The sequence below is a fragment of the Mobula birostris genome, chromosome 4, assembly GCF_030028105.1.
Source record: "Mobula birostris isolate sMobBir1 chromosome 4, sMobBir1.hap1, whole genome shotgun sequence".
Lineage (NCBI taxonomy): Eukaryota > Metazoa > Chordata > Chondrichthyes > Myliobatiformes > Myliobatidae > Mobula > Mobula birostris.
The window spans coordinates 92,048,456-92,066,318 of NC_092373.1; the positions used below are offsets into that span (position 1 = coordinate 92,048,456).

The following is a 17,863-nucleotide window of genomic DNA, read 5'->3' on the forward strand; positions in this document are numbered from 1 at the left end:
ATCCAGAAATCTATCTACTTCCTCTCTAAATTACCCAAATCATCTGGCCTCTGAAACCCCCTGGGACAGAAAACCCATCACTCTCTGTTTTAACTGCTTGACAGGAGTTTTACATAACTACCACAGTATTCTGTAACTATCCCCTCATTCGAGATTCTTCCACTAGCGGGAACGTCCACCCTGTCAGGCTCCCATAGGATCTTATATGTTTCAATAAGATCACCTGTAAATCTTCCAATGGAGAAGAGTACAGCTCTAATTTCTTTAATCACTCATGACCAGTTCTCAATTAAAGCCCTTCTACTTCCATTGACCACAGGTTCTGTCCAGAGATCTTTATCATACCAGTTGCAAAACTCCCAGAACTTCCAACTGGGCGATTGTCACCAGTCAATGGACGAGAAATGAAGATTCAACTCGGAAGATATAAGTAACTGTCACTAGGAGCAGTTGGAAGTGACCAGCAGAGAAGCATCTAAAAGGAATCTGAATAATTTCTGATGAGACAGAAATATTAAATAAAGCTGATTCATTAATGCTTTCATGAATCAGCTCAACTAATGAATGAGATTCATTCCTCAGGTGGGTGGAAAGTCCTTTGAGGAGAAGTTAAACAGAGTTTAGAAATATGAGATTTATTCTTATTGAAACATTTAGAATCACAGACAGAATCAAGGATACGTACTTCATACATATGATACATACAATCAAGGATATTCTTCGATCTGCTGTCCACATTGATCAACAAGTAGCCAGTTGCATTAATCGTTTTATCTCACCACATTTATGTCAGATCCTACCATTTACCTACTGGCATCTTAGAGTGGTCAATTAACATAACAATCTACATCTTTGACACATGAGAGGAAACCACAGCAACTGGAAGAAATCCACACAGACAGAACATATAAGCTGCACACAGACAATATCAGAAGTCAGGATTGACCATAAGACATAAGAGCAGAAATAGGCCATTCAGCCCATGGAGTCTGCTCCATCATGACTGATTTATTATCCCTCTCAATCCCATTCTCCAGTCTTCTCCCTGATGTCCTTTCTAATCAAGAACCTATCAACCTCCACATTAAATATACCCATTGATTTGGCCTCCACAGCCATATGTGGCAATGAATTCTACAGATTCATCACACTCTGACTGAAGAAATTTCTCCTCATCTCTGTTCTCAATGGATGTCCTTCTATTCTGAGGCTATGTCTTTTGGTCCAAGATCCTTACTTATTACATCCTTGCTTTTATGATCCCGTCCTTTTGAAATGAATGCCAACTTCACATTTGCCTTCCTTACCACCGACTTAACCTGCAAGTTCGCCTTTAGGAACCTTGCACAAGGCCTCCTGAGACCTTCTGCACCTCAGATTTCCAAATTTGCTCCCTATTTAGAAAATAGTCTATGCTTGTACCAAAGTGCATAACCATAACAATTCATTACACTATATTCCATCTACCACTTCCTTCCCATTCTCCCAATCTGCTCAAGTCCTTCTACAGACTCCCTATTTCCTCAATACTACTGTCACTCCACCTATCTTTGTATTGTCTGCAAACCTGGCCACAAAGCCATTAATTCCGTCATCCAAATCGTTGACATACAGCATAATGTGAAAAGAAGCTGTCCTAACACTAACCCCTGCACCACTAGTCATCAGAAGCCAACCAGAAAAGATCCCCTTTAGTCTTACTCTTTGTCTCCTGCCAGTCAGCCAATCTTCTACCCATGTTAGTATCATAAGACCATAAGACAAAGGAGCAGTAGGCCATTCAGCCCATCGAGTCTGCTCCACCATTTTATCATGAGCTGATCCATTTTCTCCTATTTAGTCCCACTCCCCTGCCTTCTCACCATAACCTTTGATGCCCTGGCTACTCAGATACCTATCAATCTCTGCCTTAAATACACCCAATGACTTGGCCTCCACTGCTGCCCGTGGCAACAAATTTCATAGATTCACCACCCTCTGACTAAAAAAATTTCTTCGCATTTCTGTTCTGAAAGGGCGCCCTTCAATCCTTTAGTCATGCCCTCTCGTACTAGAATCCCCCATCATGGGAAACAACTTTGCCACATCCACTCTGTCCATGCCTTTTAACATTCGAAATGTTTCTATGAGGTCTCCCCTCATTCTTCTAAACTCCAAGGAATATAGTCCAAGAGCGGACAAATGTTCCTCATATGTTAAGCCTCTCATTCCCGGAATCATTCTAGTGAATCTTCTCTGTACCCTCTCCAACGTCAGCACATCCTTTCTTAAATAAGGAGACCAAAACTGCCCACAGTACTCCAAGTGAGGTCTCACCAGCGCCTTATAGAGCCTCAACATCGCATCCCTGCTCCTATACTCTATTCCTCTAGAAATGAATGCCAACATTGCATTCGCCTTCTTCACTACTGACTCAACCTGGAGGTTAACTTTAAAGGTATCCTGTACGAGGACTCCCAAGTCCCGTTGCATCTCAGAACTTTGAATTCTTTCCCCATTTAAATAATAGTCTGCCCGTTTATTTTTTCTGCCAAAGTGCATAACCATACACTTTCCAACATTGTACTTCATTTGCCACTTCTCTGCCCATTCTTCCAATCTATCCAAGTCTCTCTGCAGACTCTCCGTTTCCTCAGCACTACCAGCCCCTCCACCTATCTTCGTATCGTCAACAAACTTAGCCACAAAGCCATCTATTCCATAATCTAAATCGTTGATGTACAATGTAAAAAGAAGCGGCCCCAACATTGATCCCTGCGGAATACCACTGGTAACCGGCAGCCAACCAGAATAGGATCCCTTTATTCCCACTCTCAATTTCCTGCCAATCAGCCAACGCTCTATCCACGTATGTAACTTTCCCGTAATTCCATGGGCTCTTATCTTGTTAAGTAGCCTCATGTGTGGCACCTTGTCAAGGGTCTTCTGAAAATCCAAATATACAACATCCACTGCATCTCCCTTGTCTAGCCTACTGGTAATTTCCTCAAAAAATTGTAATAGGTTTGTCAGGCAGGATTTTCCTTTAAGGAATCCATGCTGAGTTCTGCCTATCTTGTCATATGCCTCCAGGTACTCTGTAACCTCATCCTTAACAATCGACTCCAACAACTTCCCAACCACGGATGTCAAGTTAACAGGTCTATAATTTCCTTTTTGCTTCCTTGCCCCCTTCTTAAATAGCGGAGTGACATTTGCAATCTTCCAGTCCTCCAGAACCATGCCAGAATCTATCGACTTTTGAAAGATCATCGCTAATGTCTCTGCAGTCTCCACAGCTACTTCCTTCAGAACACGAGGGTGCATTCCATCTGGTCCAGGAGATTTATCTACCTTTAGCCTATTCAGCTTCCTGAGTACTTTCTCTGTCGTAATTGTGACTGCGCACACTTCTCTTCCCTGCTACCCTTGAGTGTCCGGTATACTGCTGTCTTCCTCAGTGAAGACTGATGCAAAATACTTGTTCAGTTCCTCTGCCATCTCCTCATCTCCCATTACAATTTCTCCAGCATCATTTTCTATCGGTCCTATATCTACTCTCACCTGTCTTTTTTACTCTTTATATACTTGAAAAAGCTTTTAGTATCCTCTTCGATATTATTTGCTAGCTTCTTTTCATAGTTAATCTTTTCTCTCTTAATGACCTTCTTGGTTTCCTTTTGTAAGGTTTTAAAAACTTCCCAATCCTCTTTCTTCCCACTAATCTTTCCTATAATGCCATGGGCTCTTGGGTAGCAGCCTTATGTGCAGCATCTCGTCAAAAGATTTCGAAAATACAAGTAAACAACATCCACTGACTCTCCTTTGTCTATCCTGTCTATTACTTTCTCAAAGAATTCCAACAGATTTGTCACATTATATTTCACCTAAAGGAAACCAGGATGACATTGGCCTGTTTTATCATGTTCTTCCAAGTACCCCAAAACCTCATCCTTAATAATGGAGTCAACACCTTATCAACCACTGAAGTCCAACTCAAACAACAGGAATTCTGCAGATGCTGGAAATTCAAGCAACACACATCAAAGTTGCTGGTGAACGCAGCAGGCCAGGCAGCATCTCTAGGAAGAGGAGCAGTTGACGTTTCAGGCCGAGACCTTTCGTCAGGACTAACTGAAGGAAGAGTAAGGGATTTGAAAGTTGAAGGGGGAGGGGGAGATCCAAAATGATAGGAGAAGACAGGAGGGGGAGGTATGGAGCCAAGAGCTGGACAGGTGATAGGCAAAAGGGATACGAGAGGATCATGGGACAGGAGGTCTGGGAAGAAAGACAAGGGGGGGGGGACCCAGGGGATGGGCAAGGGGTATATTCAGAGGGACAAAAAGGAGAGTGAGAGAAAGAATGTGTGTATAAAAATAAGTAACAGATGGGGTACGAGGGGGAGGTGGGGCATTAGCAGAAGTTAGAGAAGTCGATGTTCATGCCATCAGGTTGGAGGCTACTCAGACGGAATATAAGGTGTTGTTCCTCCAACCTGAGTGTGGCTTCATCTTTACAGTAGAGGAGGCCGTGGATCGACATGTCAGAATGGGAATGGGATGTGGAATTAAAATGTGTGGCCACTGGGAGATCCTGCTTTCTCTGGCGGACAGAGCGTAGGTGTTCAGCAAAGCGGTCTCCCAGTCTGCGTCGGGTCTCACCAATATATAAAAGGCCACATCGGGAGCACCGGACACAGTATATCACCCCAGCCGACTCACAGGTGAAGTGTTGCCTCACCTGGAAGGACTGTTTGGGGCCCTGAATGGTGGTAAGGGAGGAAGTGTAAGGGCATGTGTAGCACTTGTTCTGCTTACACGGATAAGTGCCAGGAGGGAGATCAGTGGGGAGAGATGGGGGGGACGAATGGACAAGGGAGTCACGTAGGGAGCGATCCCTGTGGAATGCAGAGGGAGGGGGAGGGAAGATGTGCTTAGTGGTGGGATCCCGTTGGAGGTGGCGGAAGTTACGGAAAATAATATGTTGGACCCAGAGGCTGGTGGGGTGGTAGGTGAGGACCAGGGGAACCCTATTCCTAGTAGGGTGGCGGGAGGATGGAGTGAGAGCAGATGTACGTGAAATGGGGGAGATGCATTTAAGAGCAGAGTTGATAGTGGAGGAAGGGAAGCCCCTTTCTTTAAAAAAAGACATCTCCCTCGTCCTAGAATGAAAAGCCTCATCCTGAGAGCAGATGCGGCGGAGACGGAGGAATTGCGAGAAGGGGATGGCGTTTTTGCAAGAGACAGGGTGAGTAGAGGAATCGTCCAGATAGCTGTGAGAGTCAGTAGACTTATAGTAGACATCAGTGGATAAGCTGTCTCCAGAGACAGAGACAGAAAGATCTAGAAAGGGGAGAAACTTGAGGGCAGGGTGAAAGACTGAAGTCCAACTAACTGGTCTATAATTTCCTGTCTTTTGCTTCCCTCCTTTCCTAAAAAGTGGAGTAACATTTACAATTTTCCAGTCCTCCAGAACCATCCCAGAATCTATTGGCTTTTTAAAGATCACTACCAATGCATCCACAAAATCTCTTCAACTACCTCTTTCAAAACTCAGGGGTGTGGACCATCTGGTCTAGGTGACTTATCTACCTTCAGACCTTTCAGCTTCCAGAACACCTTCTCCTTAGTAACGACGACTTTACTCACTCTGCCCCTGTCACGCTCAAATTTCTAGCAAACTCTTGGCGTCTTCCACAATGAAGACTGATGCAAAAATCTCACTGAGTTTATATTGAGGCTTAGACGCTGGAGCTCTGAGGGGGAGGCTCTATCAACTGTGTCACTGTGCTTAACAGCCCAGATGCAGGGATGACATTTGCCTTGGCTAGGATGTCAAGAAGCAGGGGTCATAGTCTCAAATAAGGGATTGGTTATTCAAGAGAGAGATGAGAAAAAATTTCATTACCGGAGGGTAACGATTCTTTGCACTCTCATCCTGGGTGTGCTTCAAAGGCTCAGTAGCTGAACATATTCAAGACAGAGACCGATCAATGACTTCTGCATACAAGGGAATTAAGGGTTGTGTGGTTGGTGCCGAAAAGTGTCATTTGGGAAAAAAATCAACCATGATCTTCTTGAATGGCAGAGCAAGTACAAGGAGCTAAATGGATCATTCCTGTTTTTATATAAAGCATGTTTAACATAGACCATTTCAGTCAACTCACCCTTTAACACCTAATGTAGTAATGTACCCAGTGCATTCATGGAGTATCGCACCAAATGCAACAATTATTTGCATATATTTCACTTACTGCTTCAATAGACAGGTTCTTTGATGCCATGCCCTGGAACTCCATTAGAAGTTGCTGTCGCAGGCTATCCATTTCTTGAAAGATCTTTTTCCTTTCTTCCTCTTTCCAACTTTCAAATTCCTTTCTCAGTTCTTCCTCTCTCCTACGGATATTTTCTGATTCCTGGTTGAGACACACGGACCACTTGTCTAAATCAAACTCAAATGGTTTCATTCACTTAAAGTCAACAGCAATGGATAACTCCAAAGCAAGGATCACCACCATGGACCTGATCAGCTGGACAGCCATGACTCCACCAGCATCAATGTGCAATGCGGAGCTGTAATATGTCATGCCATATGTCGGGCCAAGTTCCTTGACCACCCCATCACTGGTATAGAGGGATGGAACAGTTGCAGAGCTGGGATTAACAACCTAACCCTCTTAGATCTTCAAGAATAAACAACATCATTTGCAATTCAAGTTTCAACAATCCTGTGCGCTGCTTCAGTAAAGTCACTGAGCTGGAAGTTAACTCCCTGACTAAGCTACACACAGCTGCCACTCAAGTGATCATTTAGCAATGGTCCACTAATACTGCAGGCCACGTGACAGGGCAATCTGGAATGCACTGCCTGGGAAGGTGGTGGAGGCAGGTATCTCACAATGTTTAAGAAGCATCCGGGCAAGCACTTGAATAGGCAACTTACAGTACAGATGGGTACATAACAGTTGGCATTGGCAAGGTGGCCCAATGTTTTGGCCTGTTTCTGTACCATGTGAATCTATGACTTGTTCCGTTAAGTTCCCCTTCACTCCAGCTAGTTCCAATCATAAAGTCCTCTCCTCCAGCTGAATCTGAATATGCCCCAGTAGAATATAGTGAGTTATTTCTACAGTATCATGGACATCTCAACACCATTGTCATCGCAGCCCAGCATGACAAGATCTTTATTTCTTTGACAGGCACTGACCTGGCCTCGTCTGATGGAATCAGCCTCACGTTCAGCTTCCAGCTGCAACTGGCTGATGCGCAACCGCTCCCTGAGCTCCTCAATCTCATCCACGATCTGCTCGGTCTGCTGCTTCGTCTTTCTTTCTGGAAGGATAACACAACAAAAGTAGATCAAAAGAGGCGAAAAGCGAAATCTTGCCAACAGATGTTGTATTAGCCACATTCACTTTGCTAGAAAATAATGGCCACGTAAATGGGCCGTTCTGCTGACCACACCACAGGAAGAACGTGATTGCACGGGGAAGATTCACTCAGATGTTTTGGCATATACCGTTTCAGTTATGTGGAGGAACTGGATAAGTTGGTTTTCATGTTCCTGGAACAGAAGAGACTGAGGGACGGGATGATAGAGCAGAAGAGACTGAGGATGGGATGACAGAGCAGAAGAGACTGAGGATGGGACGATAGAGCAGAAGAGACTGAGGATGGGACGATAGAGCAGAAGAGACTGAGGATGGGACGATAGAGCAGAAGAGCCTGAGGACGGGACGATAGAGCAGAAGAGACTGAGGACGGGACGATAGAGCAGAAGAGACTGGGGACGGGACGATAGAGCAGAAGAGACTGGGGACGGGACGACAGAGCAGAAGAGACTGGGGATGGGATGATAGAGCAGGAGAGACTGAGGATGGGATGATAGAGCAGAAGAGACTGAGGATGGGATGATAGAGCAGAAGAGACTGGGGACGGGATGATAGAGCAGAAAAGACTGAGGATGGGATGATAGAGCAGAAGAGACTGAGGGACGGGATGATAGAGCAGAAGAGACTGATGGACGACATTGTAGAGGTTATAACAGTAATAGATCCCATGGTGGTGCCTAAGACGTAGTCATAGTCATAGTCATAGTCATACCTTATTGATCCCGGGGGAAATTGGTTTTCGTTACAGACATCAATAAATAGTGAGAGGTTTGTGGGTTAGGCGGAAGATTCTTCACACAGAGGATGGCTGGAGTGAGGGATCTGTTTTCTGAAGAGCTGGGAGAGACAGGTATTCTGATAACATTTAACTTCCAGACAGGTACTTGAATCACCTGTGCATAGAAGGCTACAGACATAAAAGGGTAAATGGGATGAGTATAAATAAATAAGGCTCCTAAGGCTGTAAAAGCCAGGTGGGGGAGGGGGGTAGTGGGGATAAGCTCCCACTACTTATTAAATGCTCCCAATGGCATCTATCTCAAATATCTTCTGACAACCAAGCTCAGTTCCTGGCCTTCAACTGTGCCTTAGTTGCTAAGCCCAGCAGTACCATTCCTACAGACAGGAGAAGGGACACGGGTGGATTACTGGCATCTTAAAGCCAGTCACTTTGGGCAGAAGGGGCTCGTCAGCTGTAATTGGCAGCTCATTTAGGGGAGGGAAAATTCTGATCTCAAACCTCCACTGCCTTGCAGCTATAAACACTCATGAGGAAGACTTCAGGAGTAAACTCCCAGGAAAATTCCAGCACTGGATTCCCTAAGGCAGTCCTATGTGGAGTTCAATGCTGACTGGCAACGCCTGTGACACCGATGGTGCCGATCTGTATCGGTCTCTGTCGTTCCTTTGGATTCATCAGCTGTATGGAGCCTGCTACATGGGCAACAGCTTGCTCTCCATATCGTACTGCCCTGACCTGTGTATCAACTTCGATGCAGACAGCTAGGATACAACATCCATGGCAACAATGATCAATGAAGAGCCTTACATTAGATTAATAAAATGACTGGCATGGACATGGTCCCTGACCAGTTCAATGTTTCTAGTGTTTTCTGTTTTTGTCAGTGTAAGTGGGTGTTTGATGGGCAATGCCGACTCAATGGAACTCAATAAAAGGCCTGTTTCAATGCCATGTGACTCAATGACTACTCTCTCATTTACAATTGTTCATCAGTAACTTTATGCAGTTTCCCATGGACACTCTCTTTGTAACTTCATCTTCGTAGTTAACTCATATGCTGCATATGCACCTGGAGTATTGTGTACAGTTTTGGTTATCCTTTTATAGAAAAGAGTGCAAAGGTTTACAAGGGAGTCCGGTAAGGTTGGGAGCAGAGTGTGTGGCCTGGAGGCGTGGGAGCTTGGAGATGGGGGATGAGCCCATGATGGACTCCATTGGTTCTCTCCAACTGGGGCATCGAAGATGCAAATCCATGATCGACTCCATTGCTTCTCTCCGATTGAGACGTTAAGGCGCAGAGTTCATGATTGACTCCATTGCTTCTCTCTGATGAGGGCATCGAAGGTGCGAGCCCACGATCAATTCCACTGCCTCTCTCTGATTGAGACATTAAGGCCTGGAGCCTATGATCGACTCCACTGGTTCTCTCCAACGGGAGCATCAAAGATGCGAACCCATGATCAACTCCATTGCTTCACTTCAATTCAGGCGTCGAGCAAGGTTCCAGTCGATGAGGACGAGGGTGGAGGACTGACGGTTCCGTCTGCCTGGTGTTTGAGCAGTCTTCCACTCCCTCTCACCGGCTGCTGTCAAAGTGCAGCAGTCTTGGGATCCACAGTGCAAAGATTGATCAGCGAGGCTGTGGACTTGTGTTGGGGGACTTTGAGGTTCATGATACATATGTTCCTGGATTCTGGACACTCTTTCTTTTGCAGGTTTTGAGTTGTTTGATCGAGGCGATCAATGCAGACTGAGGCGCTTCAGCAAAGAATGTCCTGCAGCCGGCAGTGGGCTGGTGGCAATGATGAACCGGACTAAACTGAATACTCCTGGTTTGATGTTTGATATTCTGTGTGTTGTCCGTTCGCTTATTGCTGTTTGCGCAATTTGTTCTTTTTTCGCACGCTGGCCATTTGATGTTTTCCTGAACAGGTGTTTCTGTTTTGTGGCTGCCCACGGGAGGACAAATCTCAGAGTTGTTTTCTGTATACATACTTTGATAATAAATGTCCTTTGAATCTTTGAATGTTGATGGGATCAAGGCCCTGAGTTACAGGGAAAGTTGGGTAGCCCAGGACATTGGAGTGCAGGAGACTGACGGGTGTTTAAAGTCATGAAAGGCGTGGGCAGAGTAAATGTATACCATTGCTTTTTTTTCCCAGTGAAGGAGAATCAAAAACTAGAGGGCATGGATTTAAGGTGAAGTCCATGGAAAGATTTTAAGGGGACTAGAGGAGCAACATCTTTTCACAGATGGTGGTGCGTATATAGAATGAGCTGCCTGAGTAAATGGTTGAGATAGCTATGACTACAGCATTTAAAAGACACTTGGACAGGTACATGGATAGTCAAGGTTTAGATGGGCATGGGCTAAACACAAGCAAATAGGCTTCCATGGATTCTGCCTGACCTGCTGAATTCCTCCAGAATTTTATATGTGTTGAAATGGGACTAACTTAGATGGGCATTTTGATCACCCTAAACAAATTGGGCCAAAGGACCTGTTTCTATGCTGTATTATTCTATGATTCCATAACTAAATTAATTTTTTTTCAGTCTCAACAACATCTCTAGATCCAATTTTCAAGAAGTTATTTAAATGGCAACAACAACAGTTCATCCTCCAAGCGGACCACGACCTTGTCGTGGTTTGGAGGTTTGCATACCTCAACGATCCAGAGAGCTACACTGGCTGGAGTCAGGGATTTATGCTTTGGCTCCACACCAAAGAAGCCAAAGGGTAGAGGCCAGACTAAGAGTGGCCCCCAGTCCTCCAGGTTCGGGAGTTCTGCTCAAGACACTGATAAAACAACAACACTGATTGGTAAAACAAATTTGTTAAGGAAACAGCAATGAAGAATCCTTCTATATCTGAGTGTAACGGTATTGCTGAGTCTTTACCCAGAACGTGCACGACTGAAAGTAGTGAACACCGAGAAGCTACTGACACAATGAAGGAAGCTCTGGACACAAGAGATGGAGAACCTTCATTGCTGCCCTAAACACGGCAGTGTGACGGGCGGTGAGTAAGTAACAACACTTCATCTACTGAATCCCAAATGGAAAGAATAAGCAAACAAAACCATAGGAATCTTGAGGAAAGCTCAATGTGTCCTGGAACCGTAGGTCATATGCCAAACAATTCCAGCACGTTTGGTTCAGGTTTTGGATCCTGACTGGAAAGCTGAGAAAGACTTCTCACCAGCACGAGTGACCTCTGGGTGGCGCCGCTCGACATGTCCTTGCAGGAAGGAGTAATTCACAAATGCCTTGTCACAGAGTCGGCACTGCAAAGAAGAAACTGAATCAATACCTCAGGAACTGGGATTTATGTTTATGCTCATCGAATTAAGCTGGACAATGGAAACATTTTCATATATCTATATTCACTTACAACATAGAAGGTGGCTATTCAGCCTATCAAGATTGTGCTGGTTCCATTAATGGCCATTAACATGCCCTTTACAACTGCTCCCTTGGAGGGTCAGACACCCTAAGCCAATAGGCTGGTCCTGAATTTATTTCATAATTTACTGGCATAATTTACATATTACTATTTAACTATTTATGGTTCTATTACTATTTATTATTTATGGTGCAACTGTAACGAAAACCAATTTCGCCCGGGATCAATAAAGTATGACTATGACTAATAACCCCCACCCTCATTCTCACTGCACTCCCATCAACTCTCCTCACAGATTCCACCTACGCAGTGGTCTCCAACCTCCGGGCCGTGAAGAATGCAGGGGTGCAGTGGTAGCTGGGTTGCACCCAGCACACCTTTAAGAAAGCAGCCAAAATAAACAAGCTAATTAATTAGGTGCCGCCCGGCACGTAAATGTTGGCCCAGATCAGAGACAATTGCTGATTGCGTAGAGCAAGTGAAATCAGCAATCGCCTTTGATCTGGGCCGATATTTACGTGCCGGGTGGCACCTAATTAATTAGCTTGTTTACTTCGACTTTTTTCTTAAAGGTGTGCTGGGGGCATCCTGGCTACCACTGCACGCTTCGCGGCCTGGTATTGGTCCGCAGCCCGGAGGTTGGGGACCACTGCACTAGGGGCAATTTATTTCAGCCAATCAGCCTACCAATTGTCCTGTCTTAGGTATGTGGGAGAATGGGCGGACTCCATTGATACGACCCAATGTCAAGATTAAATCCAGATCACTAGCGCCATGAGGCAGCAGCTCTCATAACTGTGCCACTACGTCAACCAATCAGGAATACAGTGTAAACATCAGATATCTCCAGTTCAGATACAACATGGTTAAATACAAATCCCAGTAAAATACACCCAACTGTCACTTACTCTCACACAACCATGCTGAGAACTCCCTGGTGTAATGCCACTTAAAACAGAATTAATAGCTGTAAATCTATGCAAAATAATTGCTGGATTAAGACGATTCAAACACATTTCAAGAAAGGCCTTTGTGCCAGAATTGGAGGACTATGTATTGGTTTATTGGTAAAAACATCTATGTACATTCAAGATTAATTTGGTTAATTGTCTTGTTTCACGTCTTCAATTCCAGGAGCTTGACTTCATCATTTCTAGATTATCATAATTAACTAATGATCTTCCTACTTGTTATAGATTACATTTCAGATTTGATTTATTTTCCCACACTTATATCAAAAATTGTGAAAACTGCATTGTTTATTTTAAAAGTTACATCCAATCAAGTTACATTATTTCTTTCAAAATTTTACATTCCTCCTAGATTGATGAAACTAATATCCATCTTCAATCAAGTATCAATGACCACGTTCTCTCTCAGGAAGTTATAATAAAAAGTTTGGGACTGATTGTGTTTAAAACTTTTTTTTAAACCAAGCTACAAGATACCATCATTAACTACAGATTCACCAACCTTGTTTATTCAGTTGCTGTTCACAAAGTACTGACTGATACAAATCAGTAGAAAGTCTAATAACCATTCGCTGACTTTTTCGGAGCTTGAACAGAAGCCAATCAGAGTTCAGAGTCGAAAAGTGAAGATGACTTCACCTAAGTCTAGGAGAGAACTTTAAAAATCAACACTTCGTAACCTTTTTTTGTGGAGTTTGAACAGTGGCCATTCGGAGTTTTGGGATTCATTAGCATGATCAAATAAAAATAAGGTAGAGGCAAGCGGAGTGGCTATTGTTGAAGTGGGACAGTGTTAGAGTGGGGAAACTTTTGGCTTTGGCTCAACAGGCTTGGGCAAAAACAGGCGTGAGCAATGTAAGTATCTGGTAAGCTTTTTCTTGCTCATTCTTCATCTGTTAGTGTAGAGTTATGGGATTGAAATAGCCCAGGTGCTGTGTTTTGTTCTGTGTGTGAGATGTGGGAATTCTGGGATACCTCCAATCTCCCAGATAACCACATCTGCACCAGTTACATTGAGCTCCAGCTCCTCAGAGAACGTGTTAAAGAACAGGAGCTGCAACTCGATGATCTTCGGCTCATACGGGGGACTGAAGAGATGATACATAGGAGGTGCATGGAAGTGGTCATTCCTAGGTTGCAGGAAGCAGGTGAATGGGTGACTGTCAGGAGAGGGAAGGGAAATAGGCAGCCAGTACAGAGTACTCCTCTGGTGGTACCCCTCAATAACAAGCATACCGTTTTAGATACTGTGGGGAGGGAACGACCTACTGGGGAGAGCCACAGCAACCGGGCCCCAGGCACTGACTCTGGTGCTGTGGCTCAGAGTGAAGGGGTAGAGAAGGACTGCATAGTGATAGGCTACTCCATAGTTAGAGGAGTAGAGAAGAGAGTCCGTGGACGCGATAGAGAGACCCAAAGGGTATGTTGCCTTCCAGGTGCCAGGATCAGGGATATCTTGGATCATTTCCATGACATTCAAAAGGGGGAGAGTGAGCAGCCAGATGACTTTGTACATATTCGTACCAATGACATAGAAAAGAAAAGGGAGGAGGTTCTAAAGACTGAATTTAGAGAGCTGGGTAGAAAGTAGGAAAGCAAGGTAACAATCTCTGTGCCATGCACAAGAACAGAATGCGTGGCTGAGGTGTTTGTGCGGGAGGCAGGGATTCAAATTTATGGATCATCGGGATCTCTTCCAGGGAAGGTAAAACCTGTACAAAAGGGACAGGCTACACCTCAACCCAGGAAGAACCAATATCCTTGTGGGGTGCTTTGCTAGAACTATTAGGAAGGGTTTAAACTAATTTGGCAGTGGGATGGGAACTAGAGTGATAGGGCTGAGGAGAGAGATATTGGTTTACAAACAGAGGTAATGGATAGTGAGATTGTCAATAAAGCAGATGATAGTGCAAAATTGCAGTTAGTGGGATGAGTTGCAGTGTAAAAAGAGGGACAAAATTGAAAAGGGTGACAAATACAGGACTGAAGGTGCTATATTTGAATGTACACAGTACACAAAATAAGGTAGATGACCTTGTAGCGCAGTTAGAGATTGGCAGGTATGACATTGTGGGTATCATGAATTCATGGCTGGAAGACAATTGTAGTTGGGAGCTTAATATCCAAGGATATACAATCAATTGAAAGGACAGGCAGGTAGGCAGAGAAGGAGGAGTGGCTCTGCTGGTAAAAAAAAATTAAATCAAAGAGGTGACATAGGATCAGAAGATATAGAATAATTGTGTACAGAGCTAAAAAAAACTGCAAGGGTAAGAATTCCCAGATGGAGTTACTTACAGACCTCCGAACAATAGCCAGGATGTGGCTATGAATTACAGCAAGAAATTTTAAAAAGCACATCAAAAAGACAATGTTACGTTAGTCATGGGGGATTTCAATATACTGATAGATTGGGAAAATCAAATTGATGCTGGATCCCAAGAGAGAGAATTTGTGGAATGCCTCCGAGATGGCTCTTCGGAGCAGCATGTGGTTGAACTCACTAGGGGAAAGGCAGTTCTGGATTGAGTGTTGTGTAATGAACTAGGTATGATTAGGGAGCTTAAGGTAAACAAACCCTCAGGAAACAGTGATCATAATATTATAGAAGTCACCCTGCAACTTAAGAGGGAGAAGCTAAAGTCAGATGTATCAGTACTACATCTGGTGGAGTAATGGGAATTACAGAGCAGTGAGAGAGCAGTTGGCCAGAGCTGATTGGACAGGAATACTAGTGGGGACGATGGCAGAGCAGCGATGGCTGAAGTTTCAGGAGCAATTCGGAAGGCACAGATTAGATACATCTCAAAGAAGCATTCTAGAGGCTGGGTGACTCAACCCACCTGAAAAGGGAAGCCAAAGCCAACATAAAAGTAAAAGGGAGAGCATATAATACAGCAAAAGGTAGTGGGAAGTGAGAGGATTGGGAAATGTTTAAAAACCAACAGAAGCCAACTGAAAAAAAATAAAGGGGGTGAAGATGAAATATGAAGGTAAGCTAACTAATAAAATCAAAAACGATACCAAAAGTTTTATCAGATAAAAAGAGTAAAGAGTAGATATTGGACCGCTGGAAAATGACACTGGAGAAATAGTAACAGAGGACAAGGAAACGGCTGACAAAGTGAGGTAGCTGAAGACATTGTGGAGGCATTAGTAACGATCTTTCAGGAATCAATAGATTCTCGCATGGTTTCAGAGGAATGGAAACTTGCCAACGTCGATGAGGTGGTTCATTTTGACACTCAAAGCTGCTATATAGGTTGACTCTGTGGTTAAGAAGGCACATGGTGCTTTGGCCTTCATCAATCATGGGACTGAGTTTAAGAGCCGAGAGTTAATGTTGCAGCTATATAGGACCCTGGGCAGACCCTACTTGGAGTACTGTGCTCAATTCTGGTCGCATCATTATAGGAAGGACATGGGAACCATAGAAAGGGTGCAGAGGAGATTTACAAGGATGTTGTCTGGATTGGGGAGCATGCCTTATGAGAATAGGTTGTGTGAACTTGGCCTTTTCTCCTTGGAGCGATGGAGGATGAGAGGTGACTTGATAGAGGTATACAAGATAATGAGAGGCATTGACCGTGTGGATAGTCAGAGGCTTTTCCCCAGGGCTGAATTGGCTGGCACGAGAGAGCATAGTTTCAAGGTGCTTGGAAGTAGGTACAGAGGAGATGTCAGAGGTAAGTTTTTTACGCAAAGAGTGGTGAGTGCGTGGAATGGGCTGCCAGCGGCGGTGGTGGAGGCAGATACGATAGACTCCTGGATAGGTACATGGAGCTTAGAAAACTAGAGGGCTATAGGTAAAGCCTAGGTGGTTCTAAGGTAGGGACATGTTCGGCACAGCTTTGTGGGCCGAAGGGTCTGTATTGTGCTGTATGTTTTCTATATTTCTATGTTTTCACATTTCAAGAAGAGATGGTGGCAGAAGAAGGGAAATTATAGGCCAGTTTTTAGCCTGACCTCAGTAACTCAGAAGACGTTGGAATCGATTGTTAAGGATGTGGTTTCAGGGTTCTTGAAATCACAGGACAAAATAGGCCAAATTCAGCATGATTTCCTCAAGGGAAAATATTGCCTGACAAATCTGTTGGAATTCTTTGAGAAATAACAAGCAGGATAGATAGAGGAGAATTGGTGGATATTAAGTACTTGGATTTTCAGAAGGCCTTTGACAAAGTGCTGCACATGAGGCTGCTAGACAAGGTAAGAGCACAGGATATTACAGGAAAGATACTATCATGGATAGAACATTGGCTGATTGGCAGGAGGCAAAGAGTGAGAATAAAAGGATCCTTTTCGGATTGGCTCCCAGTGATTAGTGATATTCCACAGGGCTCAGTGTTGGGACCGCTTCTTTTAATGCTGTATGTCAAAGATTTAGATCATGAAATTGAAGGCTTTGAGGCCAAGTTTGTGGATGATATGAAGATAGGTGGAGGAGCAGGTAAACAGAGAGGCTGCAGAAGAATTTAGACAGATTAGGAGAATAGGCAAAGAGGTGGCACATGGAATACACTGACGGGAAGTATAAGGTTATACACTGTGGTAGAAGGAATAAAAGCGTAAGTTATTTTCTAAATGGAGAGAAAATTCAAAAATCCAAGGTGCAAAGGGATTTAGGAATCCTTGTGCAAGATTCCCTACAGGTTAATTTGCAGGCTGAATCAGTGGTCAAGAAGGCGAATGCAATGTTAGCATTCATTTCAAGAGGACTAGAATATAAAAGCAAGAATGTAATACTGAGGCTTTATAAAGCACTGGTGAGGCCTCATTTGGAGTATTGTATGCAGTTTTGGACCCCTTATTTAAGAAAGCATGTGCTGATATTAGGGAGGGTTCAGAGGAGGTTCACAAGAACGATTTCAGGAATGAAAGGCTTATCTTATGAGTAGCAATTGAAAACTCCGGGCTTGTACTTGCTGGAATTTAGAAGGATAAGGTGGGATCACATTAAAACCTATTGAGCATTAAAAGGCCTAGATAGAGTGGATGGGAAGAGGTTGTTTCCTTTGGTGCAGAAGTCTAGAACCAGAGGGCATAGTCGCAAAACAGAGGGATGTCCATTTAGAATGAATATAAGGAGGAATTTCTTCAGTGCGAGAGTGGTGTATTCATGGAATTCGTTGTCACGGACGGCTGTAGAGGCCAGGTCATTGGGTGCTTTTACGGCAGAGGTTGATAGATTCTTGATTAGTCAGGGTATGAAAGGTTATGGGGAGAAGGCAAGAGAATGGGGTTGAGAGGGAAATAGATCAGTCATGATGGAATGGTAGAGTGGACTCAATGGGAGGAATGACCTCATTTTGCTCCTGGCTTATGGTCTTATAGTTTCATTGTTTGAACATCTCAGAAACTGCACTTTAGCCCGC

The 17,863-nt window shown here is 44.0% G+C and overlaps 1 protein-coding gene across 8 annotated transcripts in view; it reads right to left on the bottom strand.

Moving 5' to 3' along the window:
• Positions 1-17,863, bottom strand: part of LOC140196472 (cilium assembly protein DZIP1L-like) — a 283,878-nt gene that overhangs the window by 232,381 nt on the left and 33,634 nt on the right. For all 8 annotated transcript variants that reach the window (XR_011885722.1, XM_072255743.1, XM_072255744.1 and 5 more), the window contains exons 3-5: positions 11,314-11,398; positions 7,186-7,310; positions 6,233-6,394 (exon numbers count right to left, since the gene is read on the bottom strand). Coding sequence is in view for 7 of the 8 variants with exons in the window: in XM_072255743.1 (XP_072111844.1) it covers positions 6,233-6,394; positions 7,186-7,310; positions 11,314-11,398 (372 nt within the window). In the remaining variant the exon portion in view is untranslated. The remainder of the gene's footprint in view (positions 1-6,232; positions 6,395-7,185; positions 7,311-11,313; positions 11,399-17,863) is intronic.